This window comes from Cherax quadricarinatus, chromosome 52 (assembly GCF_038502225.1).
Source record: "Cherax quadricarinatus isolate ZL_2023a chromosome 52, ASM3850222v1, whole genome shotgun sequence".
NCBI lineage: Eukaryota > Metazoa > Arthropoda > Malacostraca > Decapoda > Parastacidae > Cherax > Cherax quadricarinatus.
This window is the reverse complement of record NC_091343.1, coordinates 20,515,505-20,543,329: the sequence shown is the minus strand read 5'-3', so window position 1 is coordinate 20,543,329 and position 27,825 is coordinate 20,515,505. Positions and strand designations below refer to the sequence as shown.

General features: G+C 41.5%; 1 protein-coding gene across 6 annotated transcripts in view; it reads left to right on the top strand.

Annotated features, from left to right (window-relative positions):
- LOC128696839 (uncharacterized) overlaps positions 1 to 27,825 on the top strand; it is a 189,792-nt gene that overhangs the window by 75,016 nt on the left and 86,951 nt on the right. For 3 of the 6 annotated variants that reach the window (XM_053788226.2, XM_053788230.2, XM_053788227.2), the window contains exons 2-3: positions 21,126 to 21,477; positions 22,431 to 22,592. In XM_053788226.2, coding sequence (XP_053644201.1) covers positions 21,130 to 21,477; positions 22,431 to 22,592 — 510 coding nt within the window. In that variant the 5' untranslated portion in view covers positions 21,126 to 21,129. The remainder of the gene's footprint in view (positions 1 to 21,125; positions 21,478 to 22,430; positions 22,593 to 27,825) is intronic. The other 3 variants (XM_053788233.2, XM_053788232.2, XM_053788231.2) reach the window with 1 other exon arrangement.

Below are 27,825 nucleotides of genomic sequence, written 5' to 3'. Positions count from 1 at the left end.
TATTAGAACACAAGAACACAAGAACGAAGGAACACTGCAGAAGGCCTACTGGCCCATGCGAGGCAGGTCCAAGTCTCCTACCGGCTAAAGCCAATGCACCCAACCTAGACAGGTCAGGTCACATTGACTTAAGGGAGGAACACGGCAACCGACCTGTTAGCACAAGCTATCAGGTCTAACTCACACCCACCCACATCTACTCATGTATTTATCCAACCTATTTTTAAAGCTACACAACGTTCTGGCCTCTATAACGGTACTTGGGAGTTTGTTCCACTCATCCACAACTCTATTACCAAACCAGTACTTTCCTATATCCTTCCTGAATCTGAATTTTTCCAACTTAAAACCATTGCTGCGAGTCCTGTCTAGGCTAGATATTTTCAGCACACTATTTACATCCCCTTTATTTATTCCTGTCTTCCACTTATACACCTCAATCATATCCCCCCTAATTCTACGTCTTTCTAGAGAGTGCAGTTTCAGGGCCCTTAATCTATCCTCATAGGGAAGGTTTCTGATACATGGGATCATCTTTGTCATCCTCCTTTGTACATTTTCCAGAGAATTTATATCCATTCTGTAATACGGTGACCAAAACTGTGCAGCATAATCTAAATGAGGCCTAACCAAGGATGTATAGAGTTGAAGAACAACCTGAGGACTCCTATTATTTATGCTTCTTGATATGAAGCCAAGGATTCTATTAGCTTTATTGCGAACACTTATGCACTGTTGTCTTGGTTTCAGATTACTGCTAACCAGAACTCCTAAATCTTTTTCGCAATCCGTAATATTAAGATCTACATTATTTAGTTTATATGTGGCATGGTTATTGTCCTGTCCAACATTTAGAACTTTGCATTTGTCTATATTAAACTGCATCTGCCACTTCTCCGACCACTGCATCAGTCTATTCAAATCTTCCTGGAGTGCTCGAATGTCCTCGTCAGAATGAATTCGACGGCCTATTTTGGTGTCATCGGCAAACTTGCCGATGTCGCTCTTTATGCCCTCATCTATGTCGTTTATGTAGATTGTGAACAGCTGCTACCTGGAGGTTATTCCGGGGATCAACGCCCCTGCGGCCCGGTCAATGACCATTTCCCCCTCTTTTGATTATATTCTGACTTACCTTCGCACTACTCTGTATGACTAGTTAATGATCCAAGTCGGACCTAAAAGTTGTCTTAAGTTTTCAGTCTCCAATGTGCGGGTTATCTGTGTATTGTTCCAGTTAGTGTTGTGCCTTTTTTTTTCTTGAGGTGGGTACATTGTGAAAACTTGTGCTTGAGAAAGCATGTGAAAACTCGCGCTTGAGAAAACATTTGACTCACCCATCTACCCACCCACATATTCTAACCCACCCGCCCAGTCAACCCACTCCACCCGCTCGCTGGCTCGCTCACCCGCCCACTCACCCAGCCAGTCAGACACCCACACGTGGCTAGCTAGCCCTCTCATACTTAATGCCTAACTGAATGATGCCGTTATTGTGCACAGCTGTTTGTTTGTTGTTCTAGTTAGTTGTTGGTTTATTTCAACATTTCTGGTTTATGTTGAGTTTATATGTGGGGCGTGAATGATCTTGACTGGATGCAACTTCGTTAGTATTTTCTATATTGCTTAGTTGCACTTTCTCCCCGTTCTCTCTCTCTCTCTCTCTCTCTCTCTCTCTCTCTCTCTCTCTCTCTCTCTCTCTCTCAGCCAGAGTATTAAAAATCGAGGTCTCATAGTACATATATTAGGTGTTGATGGAGGGGTGTTAGTGGTTTAGAAAGACACGTAAACAAACACTAGGACATATTTACTAGAAGACGTTCCGGTCCTGGGACCTTGATTCTCTTGAGGTGATCAAGGTATCAGTTACCAAGGTTTATACCGAGGGTGCTAGTGTCTGGGTGCACTGGTACTGTAATGGCCCTCGAGCCGTCAGCAGTAACAGCCTGGTTGACCAGGCAAGCGCCAGACAAGCCTGGCCTAGGGCCGGGCTGCGAGAGAATGATAACTCTTGAAACCCATCAAAGGTATATGAAAAGCGAAGGTACACTGGTGTAAGATAGGACAGGTTGCATCTTTTTTTCACCAAGTAAGAGGAAGTAGTATTGCCTACCACAAGTAGAACCACCACCACAGAGAGTGAGTACCCACAAGGCAGTGAGTAGCTTTGTCTGCCAACCTTTTCATAAATTAAACTAGCTAAACTTGGTATTAACATATTGCTCACCCACCTCGTTTTTCTAGGTTTATGTTACTTGGGAAAGAAAACGGTGGAGTTTGAAGTGTGGCAGGAAACGTTAAGAAATTGGCGCTAGGAATTTCGCAAGAATGTTAACATAGTGTTTTTTTTTTTTTACCTGTCGTTTTTATCGAGTTTTTCTAATCTCACAACCAGGTCTGCGACCAGGCTTCCCTGTTCATTCCCTGGTCAAGTAGGCTGTTCCTGTTGGCGGCCCCTGAACCACATATCAGTGTCAGCCTAGTTGATTTGGCACATCACGGAGAACAGACAAGTTGCATTTGGACAAGTCTACTTGGAGGGTATTCCGGGGATCAACGCCCCCGCGGCCCGGTCCATGACCAGGCCTCCTGGTGGATCAGGCCTTGATCAACGAGGCTGTTACTGCTGGCCGCACGTAGTCCAACGTACGAACTAAAGCCCTGCTGATCCGGCACCAACTTCAGGTATCTGTCCAGCTCCCTCTTGAAGACAACCAGGGGTCTATTGGTAATTCCCCTTATGGCTGGTGGGAGGCAGTTGAAGTCTTGGGCGCCGTACACTTATTGTGTACTAATGGCGCTCCTACTTTGCACTGGGGGTATGTTACATCGCCTGCGAAGTCTTTTGCTTTCGTAGGGAGTGATTTCTGTGTGCAGATTAGGAACCAGTTCCTCCAAGATGTTCAAGGTGTAGATTATGATGTATCTCTGGCCTGCGCTCCAGTGAGTACAAGTCAAGTGCTTCTAAGCGTTTCCAGTAGTTAAGGTGTTTGATGGAACTTATATGTGCAGTAAAGGTTCTCTGTACATTCTCTAGATCTGCAATTTCACCTGCCCTGAGTGGAGATGTTAATGTACAGCAGTATTTCAGCCTAGAGAGAACAAGTGATTTAAAAAGGATCATTGGCTTGGCATCTCTTGTCTTGAATGTTCTAATTATCCATCCTATCAGTTTCCTCGCAGATGTGATAGTGGCACTGTTTTGAGCCTTGAGGATGAGATCCTCAGACATTACCACTCCCAGGTCCTTCACATTACTTTTCCGCACTATTGTGTAATTAGAGTTCTGGCTATTATTTGCTCCAGTTTTCCATAACGGAGTAGTTGGAATTTGTCTTTATTGAACATTATATTGCCCATTGGAAAACTTGATTTATATCTTCTTGGAGATTCGCCGTGTCCTCAATGGAGGACACTCTCATGCAGATCCTAGTGTCGTCTGCAAAGGATGATACGGTGCTATGGTTTACATCTCTCTGTCTGATATGAGGATGAGGAACAGGATAGGGGCGAATACTATGCCTTGTGGAACAGAGCTCTTCACTATGGCAGCTTCCGATTTAACTCTGTTTACCACTACTCTGTGTTAATTGGTTAGACAGTTCAAGATCCATCTGCCTACTTTGCTATTTATCCCTTGAGCACACATTTTGTGTACTATTACACTATGATAAACCAGGTTGTCGGTTTTGGCAGCATCACACCCCGGTTGATCAGGAACTAGCTTCAATAACTTTATGAAGTTCCTTTTAAAGGCAGCTAGGGGTATGAAGGGAAGGTGTTGAAAAGTCTTGATCCCTTTAAATTTGTTGAGTTATCTCATAGTGTACTCATTACACCCCCTGCTTTTTCATTAGGAGTCTGCTGAGACTTGCTTCTTGGGAAGTGATTTTTGGTGGTACGTTGGTGCTGAGTCTAGTTCACACACTACTTCCTCATGACCCACCCTAGCAGTCTCATCCTCACTCTTGTAATTATTAAGCCATAGAGTTATCTATTAATAATAATCTTTATTTCTAAAAGTACATGTACAAGGTATACAGACCATAGCTGACATCAGTGGCATACTGTATAGAAAGCCCCTTATTATGCAGAGCATTTCGGGCAAATTAAGTCAGTTTTGTCCCCAAGATGCGACCCACACCAGTCGACTAACATCCAGGTACCTATTTTACTGCTGGGTGAACAGGGACAGCAGGTGTCTTAAGGAAACACGTCCTAATGTTTTCACCTGTATCAGGGATCGCACCAAGGACCTCAATGAGTGCTGAGTGCGCTAGCACTTTTGTCGTACTGTCCTACTCGATCTTTCTTGTGTTCTTTTACCATCTCCCATTCTTCCTCTCTTCCCTCCTTCCTCCCTCCTTCCCTCTCTCCCTCCCTCTCTCCCTACATTACCTGCTCCTTGTGTCCCTTACTAAGTTCTTCCTCACGCTGTCCTCCCTTACTCTATCCTCTTTACCCCTATTCCTTCCTTAATTCCTCCACCCTTACCCCCCTTCTCTCTTGCCCCTACCACCCTTACCCCCATGCCATTACCCCCCATCTGCGGTCTCCCTCCCTCTCTTCCACTCCTGACTGCGTATTTATGTAGCCACAGCTGTTCTCACTGTATATGTTCATTGTGTATAACGTTGGAGACGTGGGTTCTGTATTAAAAAAAGTTTGTGTTTGTATAACGTTGTGTGTGTGTATTCACCTATTTGTGGTTGCAAGGGTCGATTCGCAGCTCCTGCACTCACCTAGTTGTGGTTGCAGGGGTCGATTCACAGCTCCTGGTCCCGCCTCTTCACTGGCCGTGTGTGTGTGTGTTCACCTGCTTGTGGTTGCCATTGTCGATTCACAGTTACTGTTTGTGTCTGTGTACTTACCGAGTTCTCGAGACTCATGTTCCTAGCCCCGCGTCTTAGGCTTCTTTGATCAGCATCACAAACATCTGGCCTGGCCTTTTTCGTAGCAACCCTTGAAACTGTGTATACACCACTGCCTCGTCCGTGACATTCAAGAAATACTCCTCCTCACATATCTGTGGTTCATCTGTGTCTGTTTTTGCAGTTACATGATACACAGCTAGACTGGAAAACCAGTAAGTTTAGGCACAGGTACACACATATACAGTTACATACATTACCATACATAGTAACATATGTGTAAAATGACTTATTTCTATTGGGGTTCTTGGAATGGGAGGGGGACACCGCCAGTCTCATTGTGTTCACGTGCATTTGTCAGTGTGTGTAGTTCCCAGGAGCGTACAAACTAAATTACCACAGAGCTTGCAGTGTGGTGCACATATTGTTATCATCTAGCTGCAGTGAGTCACTTTTAAGGTTGCCACCCCTGCCCTGTCACTACGTCACTCCCTCCTCTCCTTTCCTTCCTCTCTCTCTCTCTCTCTCTCTCTCTCTCTCTCTCTCTCTCTCTCTCTCTCTCTCTCTCTCTCTCTCTCTCTCTCTCTCTCTCTCTCTCTCTCTCTCTCTCTCTCTCTTCCCCCCCTCCCATCACTCCTCTTCCCTCCATTCCCTCTCCTCCCATTACCAGATCTTTTCTTCCTTCCCTCACGCTGCCAGCCCTCCCTTCCCCATCTTAAGCCCTCCCCTCCCATTTTTTTTTGTCCTTTTAAATTAGCATCATTAGATTCACCGCAGTGTTCATATACTTTTTCCCCAACACCTGAATACTTCCAGCACTGTTCTTCTATCACAGGATGACTTCTAGTAGCGCTAATGTTTCTAACTCTTTCAGCACAACTGTAGCTTCTACGCATTTACGTAGTAGTTGCTTTCTGTACTCGACTCTACAGTCTGTTAAGTAACAGGCTCCTACAGGGAACGAAGTCGAGAAAGAAACGTCATAATTTACATCTGGAATCAGGAGAGGATCTACTGTGAAACTAATGAAGCCTAAGCTTCATGGTTCCTAATCCCGGAGAGGCCCAAGAAGCAATTTTAGTCCATATTACTTAAAAATTTTGGGTCTCCTGTATGAGAAGGTTTTTTTTTTTGTTAAATAATAATAACAGTATAGTGTAATTCAGTATATCCTCATTTCTGACATAGACAGGGATGTACGCCATAGCTCTGTGTCTTCCTTTGCGGATGACACCCAGATTACCATGGCAGTGACCTCCATCGCAGACACCGCGAGACTTCTAGCGGACATCAACCAAATCTTCGAATGGGCCACTCAAAACAATATGAAGTTCATAGAGGAGAAATTTCAACTACTCAGATATGGGCAACTTGAGGAAATTAAAAATGTATCAGGGTATACGACAAATTCTAACCATACAATAGAGAGGAAAAGTAATGTGAAGGACCTGGTAGTGATAATGTCAGAGGACCTCGCCTTCAATGACCACAATGTATCTACCTCATCTGCTAGGAAAATGATAGGATGGATAATGAGAACCTTCAAAACAAGGGATGCCAAGCCCATGATGATTCTCTTCAAATCGCTAGTGCTCTCTAGGCTGGAATACTGCTGTACACTAATGGACCCCTTCAAGGCTGGCGACATTGCAGACCTGGAGAGTGTACAAAGAACTTTCACGGTATACATAAGTGCGATAAGGCACCTAAATTACTGGGAATGGTTGAAGGTCCTTGATCTGTATTCCCTGGAATGCAGGCGAAAGAGATACATGATAATATACACTTTGAATGTCCTGGAGGGAGTGGTACCAAACCTGCACACGAAAATCACTCCCTATGAAAGCAGCCTCCACAGCAGATGCAACATTCCCCCGATGAAAAGCAGGGGCGCCATGAGTACATTGAGAAACAACACAGTAAGTGTCTGGGGCCCAAGACTGTTCAACTGCCTCCCAGCATACATAAGAGGGATTACCAATAGACCCCTGGCTGTCTTTAAGAAGGCACTGGACAGGCACCAAAAGTCAGTACCTGACCAACCGGGCTGTGGTTTGTATGTCAGTTTGTGTGCGGCCAGCAGTAACAGCCTGGTTGATCAGACCCTGATCCACCATGAGGCCTGGTCTCAGACCGGGCCGCGGGGGCGTTGACCCCCGAAACCCTCTCTAGGTAAAGTGTCCTGGTAGTGAAGAGCCCCCATAACAGTTCAAGTTTCAGGGACCCAAAAATGTAGGTCTGCCACTGCCTGGAATATCCTAGAGGGACTGATCTCAAATCTGCACACATAAGTCACCCTCTACGAAAGTAAAAGGATTGACAACTATGCATTATACCCTCAATGAACAGCAGGGGTGCCATGAGTACACTTAGAGTCAATATAATAAATGTAAGTCACCCAAGACTATTCAACAGCCTCCCATCATTCATAAGGGGGATTACCAATAGACCCCTTGTTGTCTTAAAGAGGGAACTGCATAGGTTCCTAATATCAGTTTTGCTCATCAGCTGGGCTGTGTTTCTTACGTTGGACTGATTGCGGCCAGCAGTTGGGTTGATCTGGCCTTCATCCACTGGGAGGTCTGGTCATGGACCGGGTTGCGGGGGTGCTGACCCTGGAAACACTCCAGGTAAAATGTAACAGGGTCCAGGTAGACTTCAGGTAGGGTGTAACAGGTTCCAGGTAGAGTTTTGCCTGCCCGGGGGTTCGACGTTTATTACGGTCTCACCAATGAGTTATTAACAACCCTCCTTTCCTCTCTTCATATCTTAACTGGAGGGAAGAATCCTTTGAAAAGTGGTTTGTGAGTTACCATCTGTCAAAAGACTCTTCAGCGTGCATACACACACACACACACACACACACACACACACACACACACACACACACACACACACAACTCGACCCCTGCAACCACAACTAGGTGAGTACATACACACACACAGGCCAAGTTTCTAATGACAAGTGCCTTTGAAAACCAGTAACTAACCAATTAACACACTACAGAGGCATTAAAAATTTCCTGCACAAGGTTCAGTGGGGCAGAGCACTAGCAGGGAAGTCAGTAAATGAGATGGAGTATATGACAACAATATGCAAGGAAGCTAAGGAGAGGTTTGTACCCAAGGGTAACATAAATAATGAGAAGGCCAGGATAAGCCCTTGGTTCACTCAAAGGTGTAGAGAGGCCAAAACCAAGTGTGCTAGAGAATGGAAGAAATATAGAAGGCAGAGGACCCAGGAGAATAAGGAGAGCAGTCGTAGAGCCAGAAAAGAATACACACGGGTAAGAAGGGAGGCCCAGCGACAATACGAGAATGACATAGTGGTGAAAGCCAAATCTGACCCGAAGCTGTTTTACAGCTACATCGGGAGGAAAACAACAGTCAAGGACCAGGTAATCAGGCTGAGGAAGGAAGGAGAGGAGATCACAAGAAACGACCGAGAAGTATGTGGGAAGCTCAACATGAGATTCAAAGAAGTGTTCACAGAGGAGACAGAAGGGACTCCGGAAAGACCGAGAGGTGGGGTACACCATCGAATGTTGGACACAATACATACAACCGAGGAAGAAGTGAAGAGGCTGCTAAGAGAGCTACATACCTCAAAGCTGATGGGGCCGGATAACATCTCTCCATGGGTCCTGAGAGAGGGAGCAGAGGCACTGTGTGTGCCACTAACAACAGTCTTCAACACATCTATCGAAACAGGGCGACTACCTAAGGTATGGAAGACATCAAATGTAGTCCCAGTTTTTAAAAAAAGAGACAGACACAGAGCACTAGACTACAGGCCAGTGTCAGGGAATACCTATCGGGAAGACATCAGCGAATTCTGGCACATGACGAGGTGTCAGAGTGGGCACGTGTAACGCGCGTGGTTCCACAGGGGTCAGTCCTAGGACCGGTGCTGTTTCTAGTGTATGTGAACGACATGATGGAAGGAATAGACTCAGAAGTGCCCCTGTATGCAGATGATGTGAAGTTGATGAGAAGAATTCAATCAGACGATGACCAGGTGAAACTGCAAAGGGATCTGGATAGGCTGCAGGCCTGATCTGGAAACCGGCTCCTGGAGTTCTACCCCCACCAAGTGCAAAGTCATTAAGATTGGGGAGGGCAAAGAAGACAGCAGACGGAGTACAGTCTAGGGGGCCAGAGACAACAAACCTTACTCAAGGAAAAGGATCTTGGGGTGAGTATAACACTGGGCATATCTCCTGAGGTGCACATCAACCAAATAACTACTGCAGCATATGGGCACCTAGCAAACCTAAGAATAGCATTCCGACATCTCAATAAGGACTCGTTCAGGACCATGTAGACCATGTATGTCAGGCCTATATTGAAGTATGCAACACCAGTGTGGTAAGGAAATTAGAGAAAGTGCAAAAGTTTGAAACAAGACTAGACCAGAAGCCAACTGGCATGTTCCACGAAGAGGGATTAAGGGAAAACGACCTGATGACACTGGAGGACAAAAGAGATAGGGGGAGATATGATAACAACATATAAAATACTGAGAGGAAGGGGAGATATGATAACAACATATAAAATACTGAGAGGAATTGACAGGGTGGACAGAGACAGGATGTTCCAGAAATGGGGCACAGCAACAAGGGGTTACAATTGGAAGTTGAAGACTCAGATGAATCACAGGGATGTTAGGAAGTACTACTTCAGTAACAGAGTTGTCAGGGAAGTGATGTAGTGGAGGCAGGATCCATACATAGCTGTAAGACGAGGTATAATAAAGCTCTTGAAGCAGGAAGAGTGGCCTAATAGCAACCAGTGAAGAGGCAGAGCCTGGAGCTGTGAATCAACCCCTGCATCCACAACTAAGTGAGCACACACACACTCAAAGAGATATTAGGAAGTATTTCTTTAGTCATAGAGTTGTCAGGAAATGGAATAGTCTGGCAAGCAATGTAGTGGAGGCAGGAACCATACATAGCTTTAAGACGAGGTATGATAAAGATCATGGAGCAGGGAGAGAGAGGACCTAGTAGCGATCAGTGAAGAGGCAGGGCCAGGAGTTGTGCCTCAACCCCTGCAACCACAAATAGGTGAGGTGAGTACACTCACACACACTCTCACTCATGGCCCATGAAGAAAAAAGCGCATCAAAGTTCCTTAGGGAGCTACCTGGAGGTTATTCCGGGGATCAACGCCCCCGTGGCCCAGTCCATGACCAGGCCTCCCGATGGATCAGGGCCTGTTCAACTAGGCTGTTACTGCTGGCCGCACGCAGTCCAACATACGAGCCACAGCCCGGCTGATCCGGCACTGACTTTAGGTATCTGTCCAGCTCTCTTTTGAAGGCAGCCAGGGGTTTATTGGCAATACCCCTAATGCTTGATGGGAGGCTGTTGAACAGTCTTGGGCGAAAAACTCTTCAGAGCAAGTTGGGATCCCATGGCATCTAGTTTTCTATTCCAGCGACTCAGTTCTGCAGTTTAGAGTGGTGATGCCTGTTGTACCCTAGGTATGTGCCCCAGCTCTGAGGAGCTGGATGAGATTTTTATAATGTAATTTTTGACAGACATGTAGCAATATGTACTTGTAATATATCCCTCAAACCTTACATGTTGTATATGTCATCTCTGTTACATTAGAGCATCTTTTAAGCCTCGTGTAAGATCACGTAATAAAATTCAGTGGCTTCAGGAAAAAATCCAAATATTTTTCCTCAAAGCCAGCCCCTCCCTCCCTCCCTCTCGTAATGCAATTTCCTCGTTTATCTTCATAGTGGTCAAGTTTCATTTCAATAAATGCGAACTTAGCTGATTCAACAGGTTTCACCTTGTAATAAGACGGTATGGGAATACCAACAAGTTGTCAATGATAGAGGTTAAAGTTGCAGCGACTGGAAACCTTACCCAGACAACATTTGGTCCGTGCAGCATGCTCCTTCAAGTTGACATGCAGCTATGCTGAAAATGGTATAAAATACCGACAAGTTGTTGATTAAGACGTGCAACATTTGGGTATGTTTATTGTTGAAATGTTTTACCTATACAGTAGGCTTCTTCAGTCAAATACAAAGGCAGCAGGTGTGGTAGTGAAATGAAGATGATGTAATCAGCCCATCAACCTTGAAGATATGAGGTGGTCAGTCCCTCAGCCTGGAGAAGAATTCAGCTCCATGGAGCTGAACCCTTCTCCATGCTAAGGAACTGACCACCTCAAATGCTATTTCTCCAAGGTTGATGGACTGATTACATCTTCATTTCACTACTACACCTGCTGCCTCTGTATTTGACTGAAGATGCCTACTGTGTAGGCGAAACATTTCAACACCAAAGATACCCAACTATTGCACATGTCTTAGTCTTCAAGTTGATATGTAACACCCGTGCTCACCTTCTTATATTAGCAGAAGAGATGCATGCAGATTATAGTCAGATGCACTGGCTAGTGTAGATGAATGGTTCAGAGGACCGACAAGTTGATAAATTAGACACATGTGCAATACTTGGGTATCTTTAATGAGGAGGCATTTTGCCACACAGTGGCTTCATCAGTCAGTACAAAGGAGAATGGTGAAGAACAAGAGTAGTTTGAAGTAATCAGTCCCTCAACCTTGAGTTGATGTAATCATTCCATCAATCTTGAAGAAGTTGCTTATGTACTGTAGGCAGGAGAGGTGCAGCAGTCGTAGGTGATATCACATTTAACTATCACTGGCTAGTGATAGTCTTGGCATTTTCAGGTGTGTGTGTGTACCTTTGATGAGTTCCGAGAGTTTTTCTACTCCCAGAGCCTGTCATGGACCAGACTCATTTGGTGCTTGCCTGGTCAACCAGGTTGTTGCTGGTGGTGGCCTGCTGCCCCACATATCCATCACTGCCTTGTTGATCTGGCACCTTCACAGCCTGGTTCATTTTGCCCTAAAATATGGTTTCAGGGGGTCATGTCACAGGTCCTATGTGTGTGTTTGTGTGTCTGGGAAATGTTATGTAAAAGGACACAAATGCAACTAATGTGACATTTTATTGTGGCAATGTTTCGCTCTCCAGGAGCTTTATCAAGCCGTTACAAACAACACATGGACACAGAGATTATATATAGGCTGAGAGTGAGGTGTAATACTAGTGGTAGTGGTAGTAGTAGTAATGCAAATATGGTAGAACAATCAACTTGCACATGAGTAAAAGGTTATAAAAGCTATTACTTGGGTAGCATAAAAATAGGTTAGACAAATGTCTGGGAGATGGTTGAATATTAGCTCTTGGTCCCCACCAATCTGGTATGGTTTACACTGCTTATTTGGGTTATATCTTTGAGTCCACTGCATCTCTTTCTAGTTCATTTCATTTGTTCTTTATTCACACTGAAATAGTTAGGTATCCCTGAGTGGGTACTGTAAGTGGCTGCCTGATTTTTTTTTCTTTCTCTGCCTTATCTGCTGGTGATATGAAATGTACCTTTCTCGACCTCTCATATTCCAGCTCTTCTGAACCTCTGGTGATGTGTACCTCTCTCAGGCCTCTCTTCACATTTCAAGTCTCTTAAGTCTGATCCTCTGGTGAGGTGAGGTACCTCTCTTACTTTTCTTCATATCCAGTTCAAAGCTCTGTTATTCTGGTGGTGTAGTTTTTTTTTACCCTTCTTAATATCCCAGATCTCTTAAAAACATAAGGAAGAATGAGCACTGCAGCAGGCCTACTGGCCCTTATTAGGCAAGTCTAAGTCACACCCACTCATGTACTTGTCTAACCCATTTTAAAAGCTACCCGAGGCTTTTGCGTCAATGATGCTACTCGGGAGTTTGTTCCACTCATTCACAACAAATCTTTAGATTGTCTCAATATTTTACATATATTTAATGCATGAGGTTTCCATGTTGGCGTTGTTTACTAAGTACTGATCTTAAGTAAATGTATAGTATGTGTACTGTATAGTGTATGTGTAGGGGATAAAATATCTAGTGGTATATATATAAAGTTATTAAAAAATAAGCCACCCGAAGCCCCTCATGCTTCATAAACCTCTACACAAAATGTTAAGCAGGTGGTCAATACTTTAGGTTTGTTTTTCATGGACCAACCAAGCAAATCTGTTCCTTTACATATAATGAAGCATTTTTTTTTTTTTATTATCACACCGGCCGATTCCCACCAAGGCAGGGTGGCCCGAAAAAGAAAAACTTTCACCATCATTCACTCCATCACTGTCTTGCCAGAAGGGTGCTTTACACTACAGTTTTTAAACTGCAACATTAACACCCCTCCTTCAGAGTGCAGGCACTGTACTTCCCATCTCCAGGACTCAAGTCCGGCCTGCCGGTTTCCCTGAATCCCTTCATAAATGTTACTTTGCTCACACTCCAACAGCACGTCAAGTATTAAAAACCATTTGTCTCCATTCACTCCTATCAAACACGCTCACGCATGCCTGCTGGAAGTCCAAGCCCCTCGCACACAAAACCTCCTTTACCCCCTCCCTCCAACCCTTCCTAGGCCGACCCCTACCCCGCCTTCCTTCCACTACAGACTGATACACTCTTGAAGTCATTCTGTTTCGCTCCATTCTCTCTACATGTCCGAACCACCTCAACAACCCTTCCTCAGCCCTCTGGACAACAGTTTTGGTAATCCCGCACCTCCTCCTAACTTCCAAACTACGAATTCTCTGCATTATATTCACACCACACATTGCCCTCAGACATGACATCTCCACTGCCTCCAGCCTTCTCCTCGCTGCAACATTCATCACCCACGCTTCACACCCATATAAGAGCGTTGGTAAAACTATACTCTCATACATTCCCCTCTTTGCCTCCAAGGACAAAGTTCTTTGTTTCCACAGACTCCTAAGTGCACCACTCACTCTTTTTCCCTCATCAATTCTATGATTCACCTCATCTTTCATAGACCCATCCGCTGACACGTCCACTCCCAAATATCTGAATACGTTCACCTCCTCCATACTCTCTCCCTCCAATCTGATATTCAATCTTTCATCACCTAATCTTTTTGTTATCCTCATAACCTTACTCTTTCCTGTATTCACCTTTAATTTTCTTCTTTTGCACACCCTACCAAATTCATCCACCAATCTCTGCAACTTCTCTTCAGAATCTCCCAAGAGCACAGTGTCATCAGCAAAGAGCAGCTGTGACAACTCCCACTTTGTGTGTGATTCTTTATCTTTTAACTCCACGCCTCTTGCCAAAACCCTCGCATTTACTTCTCTTACAACCCCATCTATAAATATATTAAACAACCACGGTGACATCACACATCCTTGTCTAAGGCCTACTTTTACTGGGAAAAAATTTCCCTCTTTCCTACATACTCTAACTTGAGCCTCACTATCCTCGTAAAAACTCTTCACTGCTTTCAGTAACCTACCTCCTACACCATACACTTGCAACATCTGCCACATTGCCCCCCTATCCACCCTGTCATACGCCTTTTCCAAATCCATAAATGCCACAAAGACCTCTTTAGCCTTATCTAAATACTGTTCACTTATATGTTTCACTGTAAACACCTGGTCCACACACCCCCTACCTTTCCTAAAGCCTCCTTGTTCATCTGCTATCCTATTCTCCGTCTTACTCTTAATTCTTTCAATTATAACTCTACCATACACTTTACCAGGTACACTCAACAGACTTATCCCCCTATAATTTTTGCACTCTCTTTTATCCCCTTTGCCTTTATACAAAGGAACTATGCATGCTCTCTGCCAATCCCTAGGTACCTTACCCTCTTCCATACATTTATTAAATAATTGCACCAACCACTCCAAAACTATATCCCCACCTGCTTTTAACATTTCTATCTTTATCCCATCAATCCCGGCTGCCTTACCCCCTTTCATTTTACCTACTGCCTCACGAACTTCCCCCACACTCACAACTGGCTCTTCCTCACTCCTACAAGATGTTATTCCTCCTTGCCCTATACACGAAATCACAGCTTCCCTATCTTCATCAACATTTAACAATTCCTCAAAATATTCCTTCCATCTTCCCAATACCTCTAACTCTCCATTTAATAACTCTCCTCTCCTATTTTTAACTGACAAATCCATTTGTTCTCTAGGCTTTCTTAACTTGTTAATCTCACTCCAAAACTTTTTCTTATTTTCAACAAAATTTGTTGATAACATCTCACCCACTCTCTCATTTGCTCTCTTTTTACATTGCTTCACCACTCTCTTAACTTCTCTCTTTTTCTCCATATACTCTTCCCTCCTTGCATCACTTCTACTTTGTAAAAACTTCTCATATGCTAACTTTTTCTCCCTTACTACTCTCTTTACATCATCATTCCACCAATCGCTCCTCTTCCCTCCTGCACCCACTTTCCTGTAACCACAAACTTCTGCTGAACACTCTAACACTACATTTTTAAACCTACCCCATACCTCTTCGACCCCATTGCCTATGCTCTCATTAGCCCATCTATCCTCCAATAGCTGTTTATATCTTACCCTAACTGCCTCCTCTTTTAGTTTATAAACCTTCACCTCTCTCTTCCCTGATGCTTCTATTCTCCTTGTATCCCATCTACCTTTTACTCTCAGTATAGCTACAACTAGAAAGTGATCTGATATATCTGTGGCCCCTCTATAAACATGTACATCCTGAAGTCTACTCAACAGTCTTTTATCTACCAATACATAATCCAACAAACTACTGTCATTTCGCCCTACATCATATCGTGTATACTTATTTATCCTCTTTTTCTTAAAATATGTATTACCTATAACTAAACCCCTTTCTATACAAAGTTCAATCAAAGGGCTCCCATTATCATTTACACCTGGCACCCCAAACTTACCTACCACACCCTCTCTAAAAGTTTCTCCTACTTTAGCATTCAAGTCCCCTACCACAATTACTCTCTCACTTGGTTCAAAGGCTCCTATACATTCACTTAACATCTCCCAAAATCTCTCTCTCTCCTCTGCATTCCTCTCTTCTCCAGGTGCATACACGCTTATTATGACCCACTTCTCGCATCCAACCTTTACTTTAATCCACATAATTCTTGAATTTACACATTCATACTCTCTTTTCTCCTTCCATAACTGATCATTTAACATTACTGCTACCCCTTCCTTTGCTCTAACTCTCTCAGATACTCCAGATTTAATCCCATTTATTTCCCCCCACTGAAACTCTCCTACCCCCTTCAGCTTTGTTTCGCTTAGGGCCAGGACATCCAACTTCTTTTCATTCATAACATCAGCAATCATCTGTTTCTTGTCATCCGCACTACATCCACGCACATTTAAGCAACCCAGTTTTATAAAGTTTTTCTTCTTCTCTTTTTTAGTAATTGTATACAGGAGAAGGGGTTACTAGCCCATTGCTCCCGGCATTTTAGTCGCCTCATACGACACGCATGGCTTACGGAGGAAAGATTCTTTTCCACTTCCCCATGGACAATAGAAGAAATAAAAAAGAACAAGAGCTATTTAGAAAAAAGAGAAAAACCTAGATGTATGTATATATATATATGCATGTGCGTGTCTGTGAAGTGTGACCAAAGTGTAAGTAGGAGTAGCAAGATATCCCTGTTATCTTAGCGTGTTTATGAGACAGAAAAAGAAACCAGCAATCCTACCATCATGCAAAACAGTTACAGGTTTTTGTTTCACAGTCATCTGGCAGGACGGTAGTACTTCCCTGGGTGGTTGCTGTCTACCAACCTACTACCTAATGAAGCATATGACACCCATATTTTACAACTGTAAAAGTTATCCTATGTTAGAATTCTTTATTAGTCTCTAGACTTTATCTGATTTATACATGATATTGTTATACAATGTACTGTATTTGATAATTGAGTATTAAGTGTGTGACTGGATCCAAGGCACTTGCAATTTAATTCTCCACCGATAATTACAAGGAAATTTTTATTTTAATAGTATTGCCATTGTCCAGAGCATATTTTGTTCCTCCATATATAGTCAGGAGGGTAATGTAAGAAAGAAGGAGCACTGCAGCAGGTCTACTGGCCCATGCCATGCAAGCCCAAGTCACCTACGGGCCTAAGCTACTGGCCAAAACCAGTAGCCAGTAAGTTTTCACTAGCTGTCATGAGATGTCTTCAGCTGGGTTTTGCACACAATAATTTCCACAGTGTTAATTACCCAGGAATGTTGGCTCATGGTAGATAGTAAGAAAACTAATAATAAAAATATGATTACAAAACAAATCTGTACTGGATTGAGATGATGAATGTCAACAATATTTCCAGCTGCATTTGGTTATGCAATGCTGTATTGTCATAGCCTTGGGAGGGTGAGGGGTGGAAAATACAGTTTTTGCACCTTGCATGATGGGTGAGGATGTTATGATTTGGATAACTTTTGAATTGTGATGTCCATACTCTTCTGGCAGGAATAATACTATAATAACAAAATAATTTTATTTTTCCAATAAGAGACACTTGATACAAAGGTTTCTTACTTGATTGTGAATGTGTTTTCCTGTTTGGATTGCCCTCACCACCTTGTGGGAAATGGCTGATGTACCATAAATAAAACTATTTAGATAAAAAGCAATGCACTGTACTATATAACATTACTTCCATACATACATGTATATAAAAAAGGGCTTTGAAGTGCAGCAGACCGTCGATTAAGACGGTAGTTAGGGTCCTGAAAATGCAGTTTTAGATGAATCCGTGTTAAAGGAACTGAAGAACTTATGGGAAAAATAGGGTTACAACATTCCTGGGACCTCCAAAAAAGCCAAACTTTTTTTTTTGTCTCCACATCTTACAAAAATAAAAATAATAATGCAGCTGTTGTTCATTATTGTTACAATGTATGTTTTTTTCTGTTGCTTAATGCTAAAAATGCAACAGAAATAATATTTCTTACCTTAAATTGTGGTTGCTGGTGTTTGTCATAAGAACATAACAAAGGAGGAACACTGTAGCAGGCCTGTGGAGGGAGTAGAGAGGCATGCTGAGGCCCATCTGGGCTGAGGTGGATGGTAGTCCAGTCAGTCCAATCAGGCGAGTCAGTAGGTCAGTCAGTCAAGTCAGTACAGTCATTTAATTCAGTAGGTCACTCATTCAAGTCATTCAGTAAATCAGTTAAGTCGGTCATTCAAGTCAGTAAATCAGTCAAGTATGTAAGCCAGTCAGTGAATCGGTCAAGTCATTTGGTAAATCAGTAAATCAGGTCAGTCAGTAAGTCATTCATCCAGCTTCCAGCACTGAAATTTTTTCCTTACCGGGAAGCAGAACTGTTTAAATTTAATTTTACAAAATGTAATGATGATGAAAGTTTTTCTTTTTTTGGCCACCCTGCCTTGGTGGGAGACGGCCGATGTGTTAATAAAAAAAAAAAATATGCCTCAATTTGACAGTAGTTTAATGGAGAAAATGTTTTGAAAGAAACCATTTTAATCAACGGTCTACTGTTTGTTCAACAGTTTTTCTGAGGTTAAAAATGGGGGACCAAGTTAACGTAAAAATTTGGATTGCTGTCTGTTCATACACTTATAATGCAGGAAAAGTTAGCATCCTTAATGGATGAGATTCTATACAGCCACAGTATAGAAAGAATGACTTTTCTTTCTGTATTGGTAATTCATTACGTATTATTATGTAAGCGCATGTGCTTGACAACGTGTGTTTATGGTATACACATTTGTACATTCACATTTTGTAAAATATACACACACACATTAACCCTTAAACTGTTGACACATAGATCTACGTTCACATGTGTAACACTCCGAACGTAGATCTATGTTCGATTTTACATGCTTTCTTATGGGGAAAAACGTAGATCTACGTTTGGAGTGCTATGCATGTGAACGTAGATCTGTGTGTGGACAGTTTAAGGGTTAAGTATATATACACATTAGATACATTTACATGTTTTAAAATTAACATACACATTCATATTACAGTATAACCCCTTATCCATGGATTTGGTTGTCACTGTTTGTTATCCATGGTTTACCATGGTCTGAAAATAACCCTTAATTTTGCTTAATAATGGCCCCAAAGTGCAAAAGCAGTAATTATGGCAGTTCCTCAAAGCCTAAGAGAAGCGATCAGTAAAAAAGTGCTAATTCTTGACTAACTATGTAATTTATCAATTAAACTTTATCATAGGTATGTATGTAAACAAAAAACAACTTATGTATAGGGTTCTCTACTATCTGCGATTTTGGGTATCCACGGTAGGTCTTGGAACGTATCTCTCACAGATACAGGGAGACTACTGTATATCATATATGTATACATATGACAGATTGATGTACTGTATATCAGGACACTGTCTTATTATTATTGTGTGGGAGCACAAAATTCCAAGTACTTAATTAAGTTTGATCCAAGGAAGGGAAAGGTAGCTCAATCTCCTTGGATCAGAAGGTTTTTTTTTACCAGCATCAAAGAGCCCTTCTAAAAGAAAAACCATCATAGATTGTGCAAAAATTCAACCCTTTACAGATACGTAATTCCAAACGTACATACTCGGCAGGAAATGGCAAATTACATAATTTTTTATGTTATAGCATCTGAAATCACCAAAGGGTATGCAGATTTTGCATTATATCAGTAAATTAATTGTTTATAATAAAGAGATTATAATCCGACTTCATTGTTAGTGATAAGATATCTGAAATGTAATGCTAGTAGAGATTGTATCCACGTATTGTGATTGCCTGAAGTGCTCTGCATAACTATGAGCTTTCAGCATGCTCAAAAGTTTTGCCCATTTCTGTATAAACAATGTATGATGCTGAAATATAATTGTATTTGTATTTGTTGTATGTATTTAGATTCTCTTTGGTGCCACAGCTCTGAGGATGAGCATGGAGCATACAACTAACATGATGCTCCAAATGTCTAAAAGTAACAAGTTCATTTTTTTTTTTCATATTTTTTATTTTTACTATAATTTTAGTGAAACTCCTACTCCTCTTCCTCCTCTAATATATATATTAATTTTCTTCCTCTTCACTTTATATGGTATGTCTGGTTTATTCCATTTTTTTTGTTAGTGTATTACTATATGTAATTTTAATAAAGAAAGTTTTGTTTCATTTATTATTATTATTTTGCTATTAAATGCACAAGGTGCATGTGCTAAGCATTTTCAAAGATGTTTCTGCTTCACCCCAGGCAGTTACTTCTTGCAGTATTAAGTGCCGGGGTCATGAAGTGTGTGCAGGTTGACCCATTCTTGAATCTGGAAATGCTCTTGCTGGATATAGAAATATGACATGAAGAAATTGTAAAAGATTATTTTTCTATGAACGTGCATTTTGGATTGAATTAAGTACAGTGGTAACTCGGGATACGAACAGCTCAAAACTCAAACAATTATGTAAGTGTAGTTTTGGGGATCTGAAACGGATTAATCTAATTTACAATATTCCTTATGGGAACAAATTTGTTCGTTATTGGTACTCGAACAGCCTTCTGGAACGAATTAAGTTCTTATCCCAAGGTTCCACTGCATATCCAGGTGATTTTTTTTACTAAATAGGCTTTTTGGTACTTCTGTACTGTGTTTATCTACATATATAGATATTTAGTGAAGGGATTCGGGGAAACCGGTGATTTAGCCGGACTTGAGTACTGGAAATGGGAAGTACATTGCCTGCACTTTAATAGGAGGGGTTTGGGATATTGGCAGTTTGGAGGGATATGTTATATATCTTTATATATGCTTCTAAACTGTCATATCTGAGCGTCTCTGCAAAGACAGTGATTATGTATGAGTGAATGAAAGTGTTGAATGATGAAGAAAGTATTTTCTTTTTGGGGATTTCCTTTCTTTTTGGGTCGCCCTGCCTCGGTGGGAGATGGCCGACTTGTTGAAAAAAAAACATATGTAGATATTGCAGATACTATTGATACATGTATACAGTACATGTTGATAAAATGTGTGCTGTATTTTGAAAGTAATATGCTGTTGCTATGTTGTACTCTACAGTACGTATACGTACTATTGTAAGACGTGTCTGCATCGTTTCTAAATAAATTGCCATTTATACCTATCACAATCTAATTGAAACTGAATGATTGTTAAATGTATATACCAATTTTATCTATACTTTATATATTATTATGGTTATACAGTTTGTTTTATATATTATGCTATTTTATTATTATTATACTTTAACCTTGATTAAATTTTATTGAAACAAATAGAGAATTGCAGCCCATTTCACTCCCATCATACCTTCCAGCAGATTACCCTCTGAGAACTTAAATGAATGTTATTAAAAGATTTTTAATTCTTTTTCTTCTGTATAAGGAACATGAGCATCAGAGAGGGTAAAGCTGGCAGGCGGAGTGATTCTGTGTGGTCCCACTTTAGCAAAAGATGGACAGACGAAAAGCATTATGTTGTGATTTGTGTTCACTGTAAACAAAGGGTTAGTGCGAAGGTTGACCGGCTGAGGAGACACTTGAGGAAGTGTGTACCGTGTTACCATATAACAAAACCTGATATAGAGGGGATGGAGGACTCCCCATTGGCCAGTACAAGCAGTAGTGATCCTCAGCCAATAACCTCTGAGTGTCCTTCACATCTACCAAATGTAGACGCTTCATCCTCTCGGCTTTCTCCATCGTGGAAACTGGAGAATGTTCTTGTTGATAGTAAGGTTAGTGAGTGTCACACATCCACATCACTTGTTGGGATGAGCAAGTTGCTAAACAAGCTTCCTGAGTCACATTATCGCCACTTTACTGCTTGGAACACCCTTCCTTGCTTCTATGATCACCGAGCACTAGGCTGAGTCGTGCAAGTGCAGTTGTTTCAGCTTTTTGCTTTTGTGCGGGTTATAGGAATGCACTGTTAGATGCATCCTTGTGTGTTGTTTATGGATTAAGGAGATGATTTTTTTTTACTTTATTTCATGGTGTATGTATCATAAAAGCACATTATTTAAATTCCAACACCTTAGTAGAAATACTAAGTTTAGTAGTAGGGGGTGTAGATTATGAAACTGGCATTTAATATTGTAAGCCAAATCTGTAATCCTGATTCTCTGTACAGTTGAAAGAAAATGCAGCACTGTTGTCCTTTGTATTTTTTATGCTAATTCTAAGACTCTGTAAGTAAAATTGACTAATGAGGGCCAGCTTGGCTGGTGTATAAACATGAACTCTTAAGATCCAGTTTTGTAAGTATATCTTGTATTTTTATGTTATACATTGTTGGATATTAAGTAGTTTCTTTAAATGGATTGTTACCTGCACTCTGTAGCTCTGTTGTTTTATATTTTTGTATTGTATTTTGCATGCTTTGATTATATAGCGTATGGATGAATAGAAATGTGTACAAGTTGTTTTTGTTGGCTCCTGCTACCTCTTTTGAGTGTTGTGTCCTCCAGCCGTCGGGTAGGTGGAGTATGTGGGGGTGATAGAGATAAAGCTTGTTGTGTAGCACAGTTTCACAATCACACAAGAAATTTTGTGCCATCACTGCTTATTTGCTGCTGTATGCTAATGGGATTTTTATTCTCTTCATACTGTGTTAAACATAAATCTGATGCAATTATCTTCCTTAATAATAATCCTAGGAGATTACCCCAGGCTCTCATTCTACCCACAGGACTCTCCGCACTCCCCGTCCGCAATGGCGAACCAACAATACTGCCTCAAGTGGAACAACCACCAGTCAAACCTTTTGCGAGCCTTTGATCGCTTACTGCAGTCGGAATCTTTCACAGATGTTACCTTAGCCTGTGAAGGCAAGTCACTTAGGGCACACAAGGTTAGTGAACACAGCTTTAAGTGTCTAATGAGGATAAAATCATTTGTTTTATTGCTTATCAGCAGGGGAGAGAATTTTCTAATGATTTCTATGAATTTCAGTACATATTTTAACTTTTAGATTCCCATAAATTTAAAGAGAAAAATTGGAGGTATACATTAAAATTTTAGTGAAATTTCGGTAAGTTCTGTGGAAATTTCCCAGATAACATTTAGGTTTTTTAAATAAATCAATCAGTGTCCTTGAAAGCATGTGCTTCATCTGATTAAAAATCACATTGTTTAGCTTAAACAAATAGTGGTCTGTATAATTTAGGAAGGGTAGGGGATGTTTAGACTAAGTGTTTACATTGAAAACATTCAGTATAGAATGACTAAATTAATACATAGCATTAGAAATCTTCCTTATGAAGAAAGATTGAAGACTCTTAAATTACGTTCACTTGTTAGACGAAGAATGAGGGGAGACATGATCGAAGTGTATAAGTGGAAGATGGGTATTAATAAAGGGGATATTAATAAGGTCTTGAGGATATCTCTCCAAGAGAGAACCCGCAGTAATGGATTTAAATTAGACAAGTTTAGATTTAGAAAGGACGTAGGAATTTGAAATATGGTAGTTGATGAGTGGAACAGTCTTCCTAGTTGGGTTATTGAGGCTAGGACTTTGGGTAGTTTCAAATTTAGGTTGGATAAATATATGAGTGAGAGGGGTTGGATTTGAGTGGGACTTGCAAATGAGTGGATAGAGTTATCAGAGCTTATTTCTTGGGTAGCATTGAAAATTAGGCTGGGCAAATGTTTTGTTAGTGGGATGGATTGTAAAGGACCTGCCTAGTATGGGCCAACAGGCCTGCTGCAGTGATCCTCCTTTCTTATGTTCTTGAAGGATATAAGTGAACAGTATTTAAATGGATGAAGAACTGTTTGTTACATTAATGGATTTATAAGAAGCATATTATAGGGTGGATAGGGAAGCAAGGTGGTAGATGTTGCAATTGTGTAATTTGTAGTTTGTTACTAAAAGCAGTAAACAGTATTTTTGAGGAAAGTGAGGCTCAGGGTAGGGTGTGGAGGAGAGAAGGAAACCATTTTCCAGTAAAAGAAAGGCTTAAACAGGGATGTGATAGGGAGCATTGAAAAAATACAAATTTTAGAAATGCAAGCTGCACTTTTCAGGCATTATTTGTATGGTCACAACAAGCTTCTGTGCAAAATTTCAGACTTTCATGCCTGTTTACCCTGCAGCATTGCGATCGACTTTTCGTCAAATTATACTCCATTGAAAGCAATTAATTATAACTTATTGGTTGTCAGGATGATAATCAAGTGTACGTGGTTTATATCATTTTTGGTTGTGAAGATTGTATAATGAAATGTACATGGGTTATATCAGTCATCAACTATTTAATTTTAAACTATTACAAGTTATAAGTGATGTCTTTCTTGGAGCAGAACTTGGGCATCACTTTCCTGGAAAATATTCTTTGCCTGATATATCCATCTCTTGCCTTCTGTCCAGAGCAAGCTTCAGTCATCAGTTTTATCCCTCTCTCAACAGCTTGAGTGTTGTTTGGTCACTTGGGCACCTCCAGTGGAGTCTTAAATATTTTCAGAACCTGCTGATCTGATAGAGAAGCAATGAAATGAGGCTCAGTTTTGAGTTTAGCCTTCCAGTCAATCATGGAATGGTAGTTCTTTGCTTGCCACTTTAGTTTGGGAATCACTACTTGTCTTGAGTTGACAATAGGGGCCACATTGTCATTTTCTTCATCTTCACTGTCATCCTCATCATCAGTGTAGATTAACAAGTCCTCATCAACAGCATCAGCAGAATCTTCTCCATCCTCATCAGAGCTCTCAGTACTTTCTTTGGTCTGCTGATTCTCTTCTCTAATTTTTCTTTTCATTGAGACAGCTTTGTCTCTCACAGTCATGTCTTAATCAGCGTACATACCAAGAAGCAGCTGATCTGTGTGAGCAAAGTAGGAATTTCTTTGGACAGTCTTCTTTACTATCTTCTTTTCTTCACTGTTCAGATGTCTCATAAATTGCAGTAACTGGAAGATGTTCTTTGGACCATGTCTGACAATGAGGGTGCAGCTTGATGTGGAGCCACATTGGAGCACTGAATTTTAAAATCATAATGACAACTCTTTTCAGCTTCTGACTGGGTCTTGATGTTGCCACATACAGCCTAAGGATCCTATTCCACCTTGACACACACAGTGGATCTGGTTGAAGAGCAGCCAGGTCATCATCAACCACACCTGTGATCACTCCTTTGCAAATCCTATATAAGTATTTCTGGTCCCAAGACAGATCCTCTGCCACCTTGTCATTCAGGGCAGGAAAATGAGTGAAATTGACTGGCTGGAAAGCAACATCTCGCAGCTCAGACAGAGGATCCATGATTTGCTTGCCAGTGGGACCCCTCCATTGTTCAGGACCACTTGACTTACCGTCATAGTGGTAGAAAACGGCCCAGAATGGCAGCTCATTTCCATGAAGCTGACAAATGAAATAATGGACCGGATGACCAAGCAACATTTCAAGATGATGAATGGCTCCATTGTCAGCTTTGACATTCACGTTGGTTCCATCACTACCAATACATACAACAGGCTGTCAAGTTAGTTTCTGTTCCATCAGAAATGTATAGACAGTCTTGGCAATCTCCTTTCCATGTCCTGACTTGGGAGTCACATGAGTGAGATATTCAGTGCCAGGCTCCACCATGATGACAATGATCTTTCACTACTATCTTTGGACTCCATTTCTTGGTCTTCTCGTTCTTTGTCATTACATGAGTGGAGGTCTTCTTATTTTTCTTTTTTTTTTAACACATCGGTCGATTCCCACCAAGGCAGGGTGGGATTCACTCCATTACTCTCTTGCCAGAGGGGTGCTTTACACTACAGTTATGAAACTATAACATTAACACCCCTCCTTCAGAGTGCAGACACTGTACTTCCCATCTCCAGGACTCAAGTCCGGCCCACCAGTTTCCCTGAATCCCTTCATAAATATTGTTCACACTCCAACAGCACGTCAAGTATTAAAAACCATTTGCCTCCATTCACTCCTATCAAATATGCTCACGCATGCTTGCTGGAAGTCCAAGCCCCTTGCACACAAAACCTTTTTTACCCCCTCCCTCCAACCTTTCCTAGGCCAACCCCTATCCCGCCTTCCCTCCACTACAGATTTATACACTCTTGAAGTCATTCTGTTTTGTTCCATTCTCTCTACATGTCCAAACCACCTCACAGAAGAAGTACAAAGGGACATACAGGATATTGCAAGAAACCCAAAATATTTCTATTCCTATACAAAATCCAAGCTAAAAACTACCTGTAGAATTGGACCACTACTGAGAGGGGACTCGTATACTGACGATGAAGAGGAAATGAGTGAAATCCTAAAAGAACAGTACGAGTCAGTGTTCAGCAACGCACTAAATAACAGCAAGGTAGAAAATGCAGAAATATTTTTCACTCCAGAAGAAGGCCGCACAGACCAACTAACTGACATTAGTACAAATCCCATAGTTTTCAAAAAAGAAATGGAAAACATGCCCACTCACTCAGCACCTGGACCAGATTCATGGAATGCTCTGTTTATAAAGAAGTGCAAAGTTACCACTAGCACGAGCCCTCAGTATTCTTTGGAGAAAGAGCTTAGATCTAGGTGAAATACCAGAAGCCTTAAAGAGTGCTGACATAGCTCCTTTGCATAAGGGAGGAAGTAGAGCACTAGCTAAAAATTACAGACCAGTAGCCCTAACCTCACACATCATAAAAATCTTCGAAAGAGTGATGAGATGGCAGATTACAAATTTCATTGAGCAGCACAACCAACATAACCCGAACCAGCATGGTTTTAGAGCAGGACAATCATGCCGGTCACAGCTGCTGAATCATTATGACAGAATTACGGAGGCATTGGCGGACGACCAAAATGCAGATGTGATTTACAGATTTTGCAAAGGCGTTTGACAAATGCGATCGTGGAGTGATAGCGCACAGAATGAAAGCCAGGCAGGCAGATGGATTTTCGGTTTCCTAACACACACAGTACAAAAAGTAGTAGTGAACAGGGTAAGATCCAGCACCAGTGAGGTCAAATGCTCAGTGCCCCAAGGCACTGTCCTGGCACCTCTGCTGTTTCTCATCCTCATAGCAGACATAGACAAAAACACCCGGCACACATTTGCATCTTCATTTGCAGATGACACTAAAATAAGCATGAAAGTCACCACAGTAGAGGACACTAAAAAAGAACAAGAAGACATAAACAGGGTTTTCCAGTGGGCAGTGGAGAACAACATGATGTTCAGTGGTGATAAGTTCCAGCTGCTTAGGTATGGAAAGAATGAAGAACTCAAAAGGAACACTATATACAAAACTCAAGAGGGTCACCAAATAGAATGTAAGGAACATGTAAAAGGCCTAGGAATAATTATGTCAGTGGACCTTTCTTTTAAAGACCATAACAAGACAAAGATCACAATAGCCAGGAAGATGACGGGGTTGAGTATTGAGAACTTTCAAAACAAGGGAAATAATGCCGATGGTGACACTCTTCAAATCGCTAGTGCTCCCTCGCTTAAAATATTGCTCAGTGCTGACGGCCCCATTCAAAGGAGGAGAAATATCAGAGCTGGAACAAATACAGAGATCGTTTACAGCTCACATTGAGCCTGTAAAGCACCTAAACTACTGGGAACGCTTGCAAGTCTTGAACATGTATTCCTTGGAGCAGAGGAGAGAGAGATACATAATAATATATATATACCTATAGGTAGTAGGTTGGTAGACAGCAACCACCCAGGGAAGTACTACCGTCCTGCCAGATGACTGTGAAACAAAAACCTGTAACTGTTTTGCATGATGGTAGGATTGCTGGTTTCTTTTTCTGTCTCATAAACACGCTAGATAACAGGGATATCTTGCTACTCCTACTTACACTTTGGTCACACTTCACAGACACGCACATGCATATATATATACATACATCTAGGTTTTTCTCCTTTTTCTAAATAGCTCTTGTTCTTCTTTATTTCTTCTATTGTCCATGGGGAAGTGGAAAAGAATCTTTCCTCCATAAGCCATGCGTGTCGTATGAGGAGACTAAAATGCCGGGAGCAATGGGCTAGTAACCCCTTCTCCTGTAGACATTTACTAAAAAAGAGAAGAAGAAAAAATTTATAAAACTGGGATGCTTAAATGTGC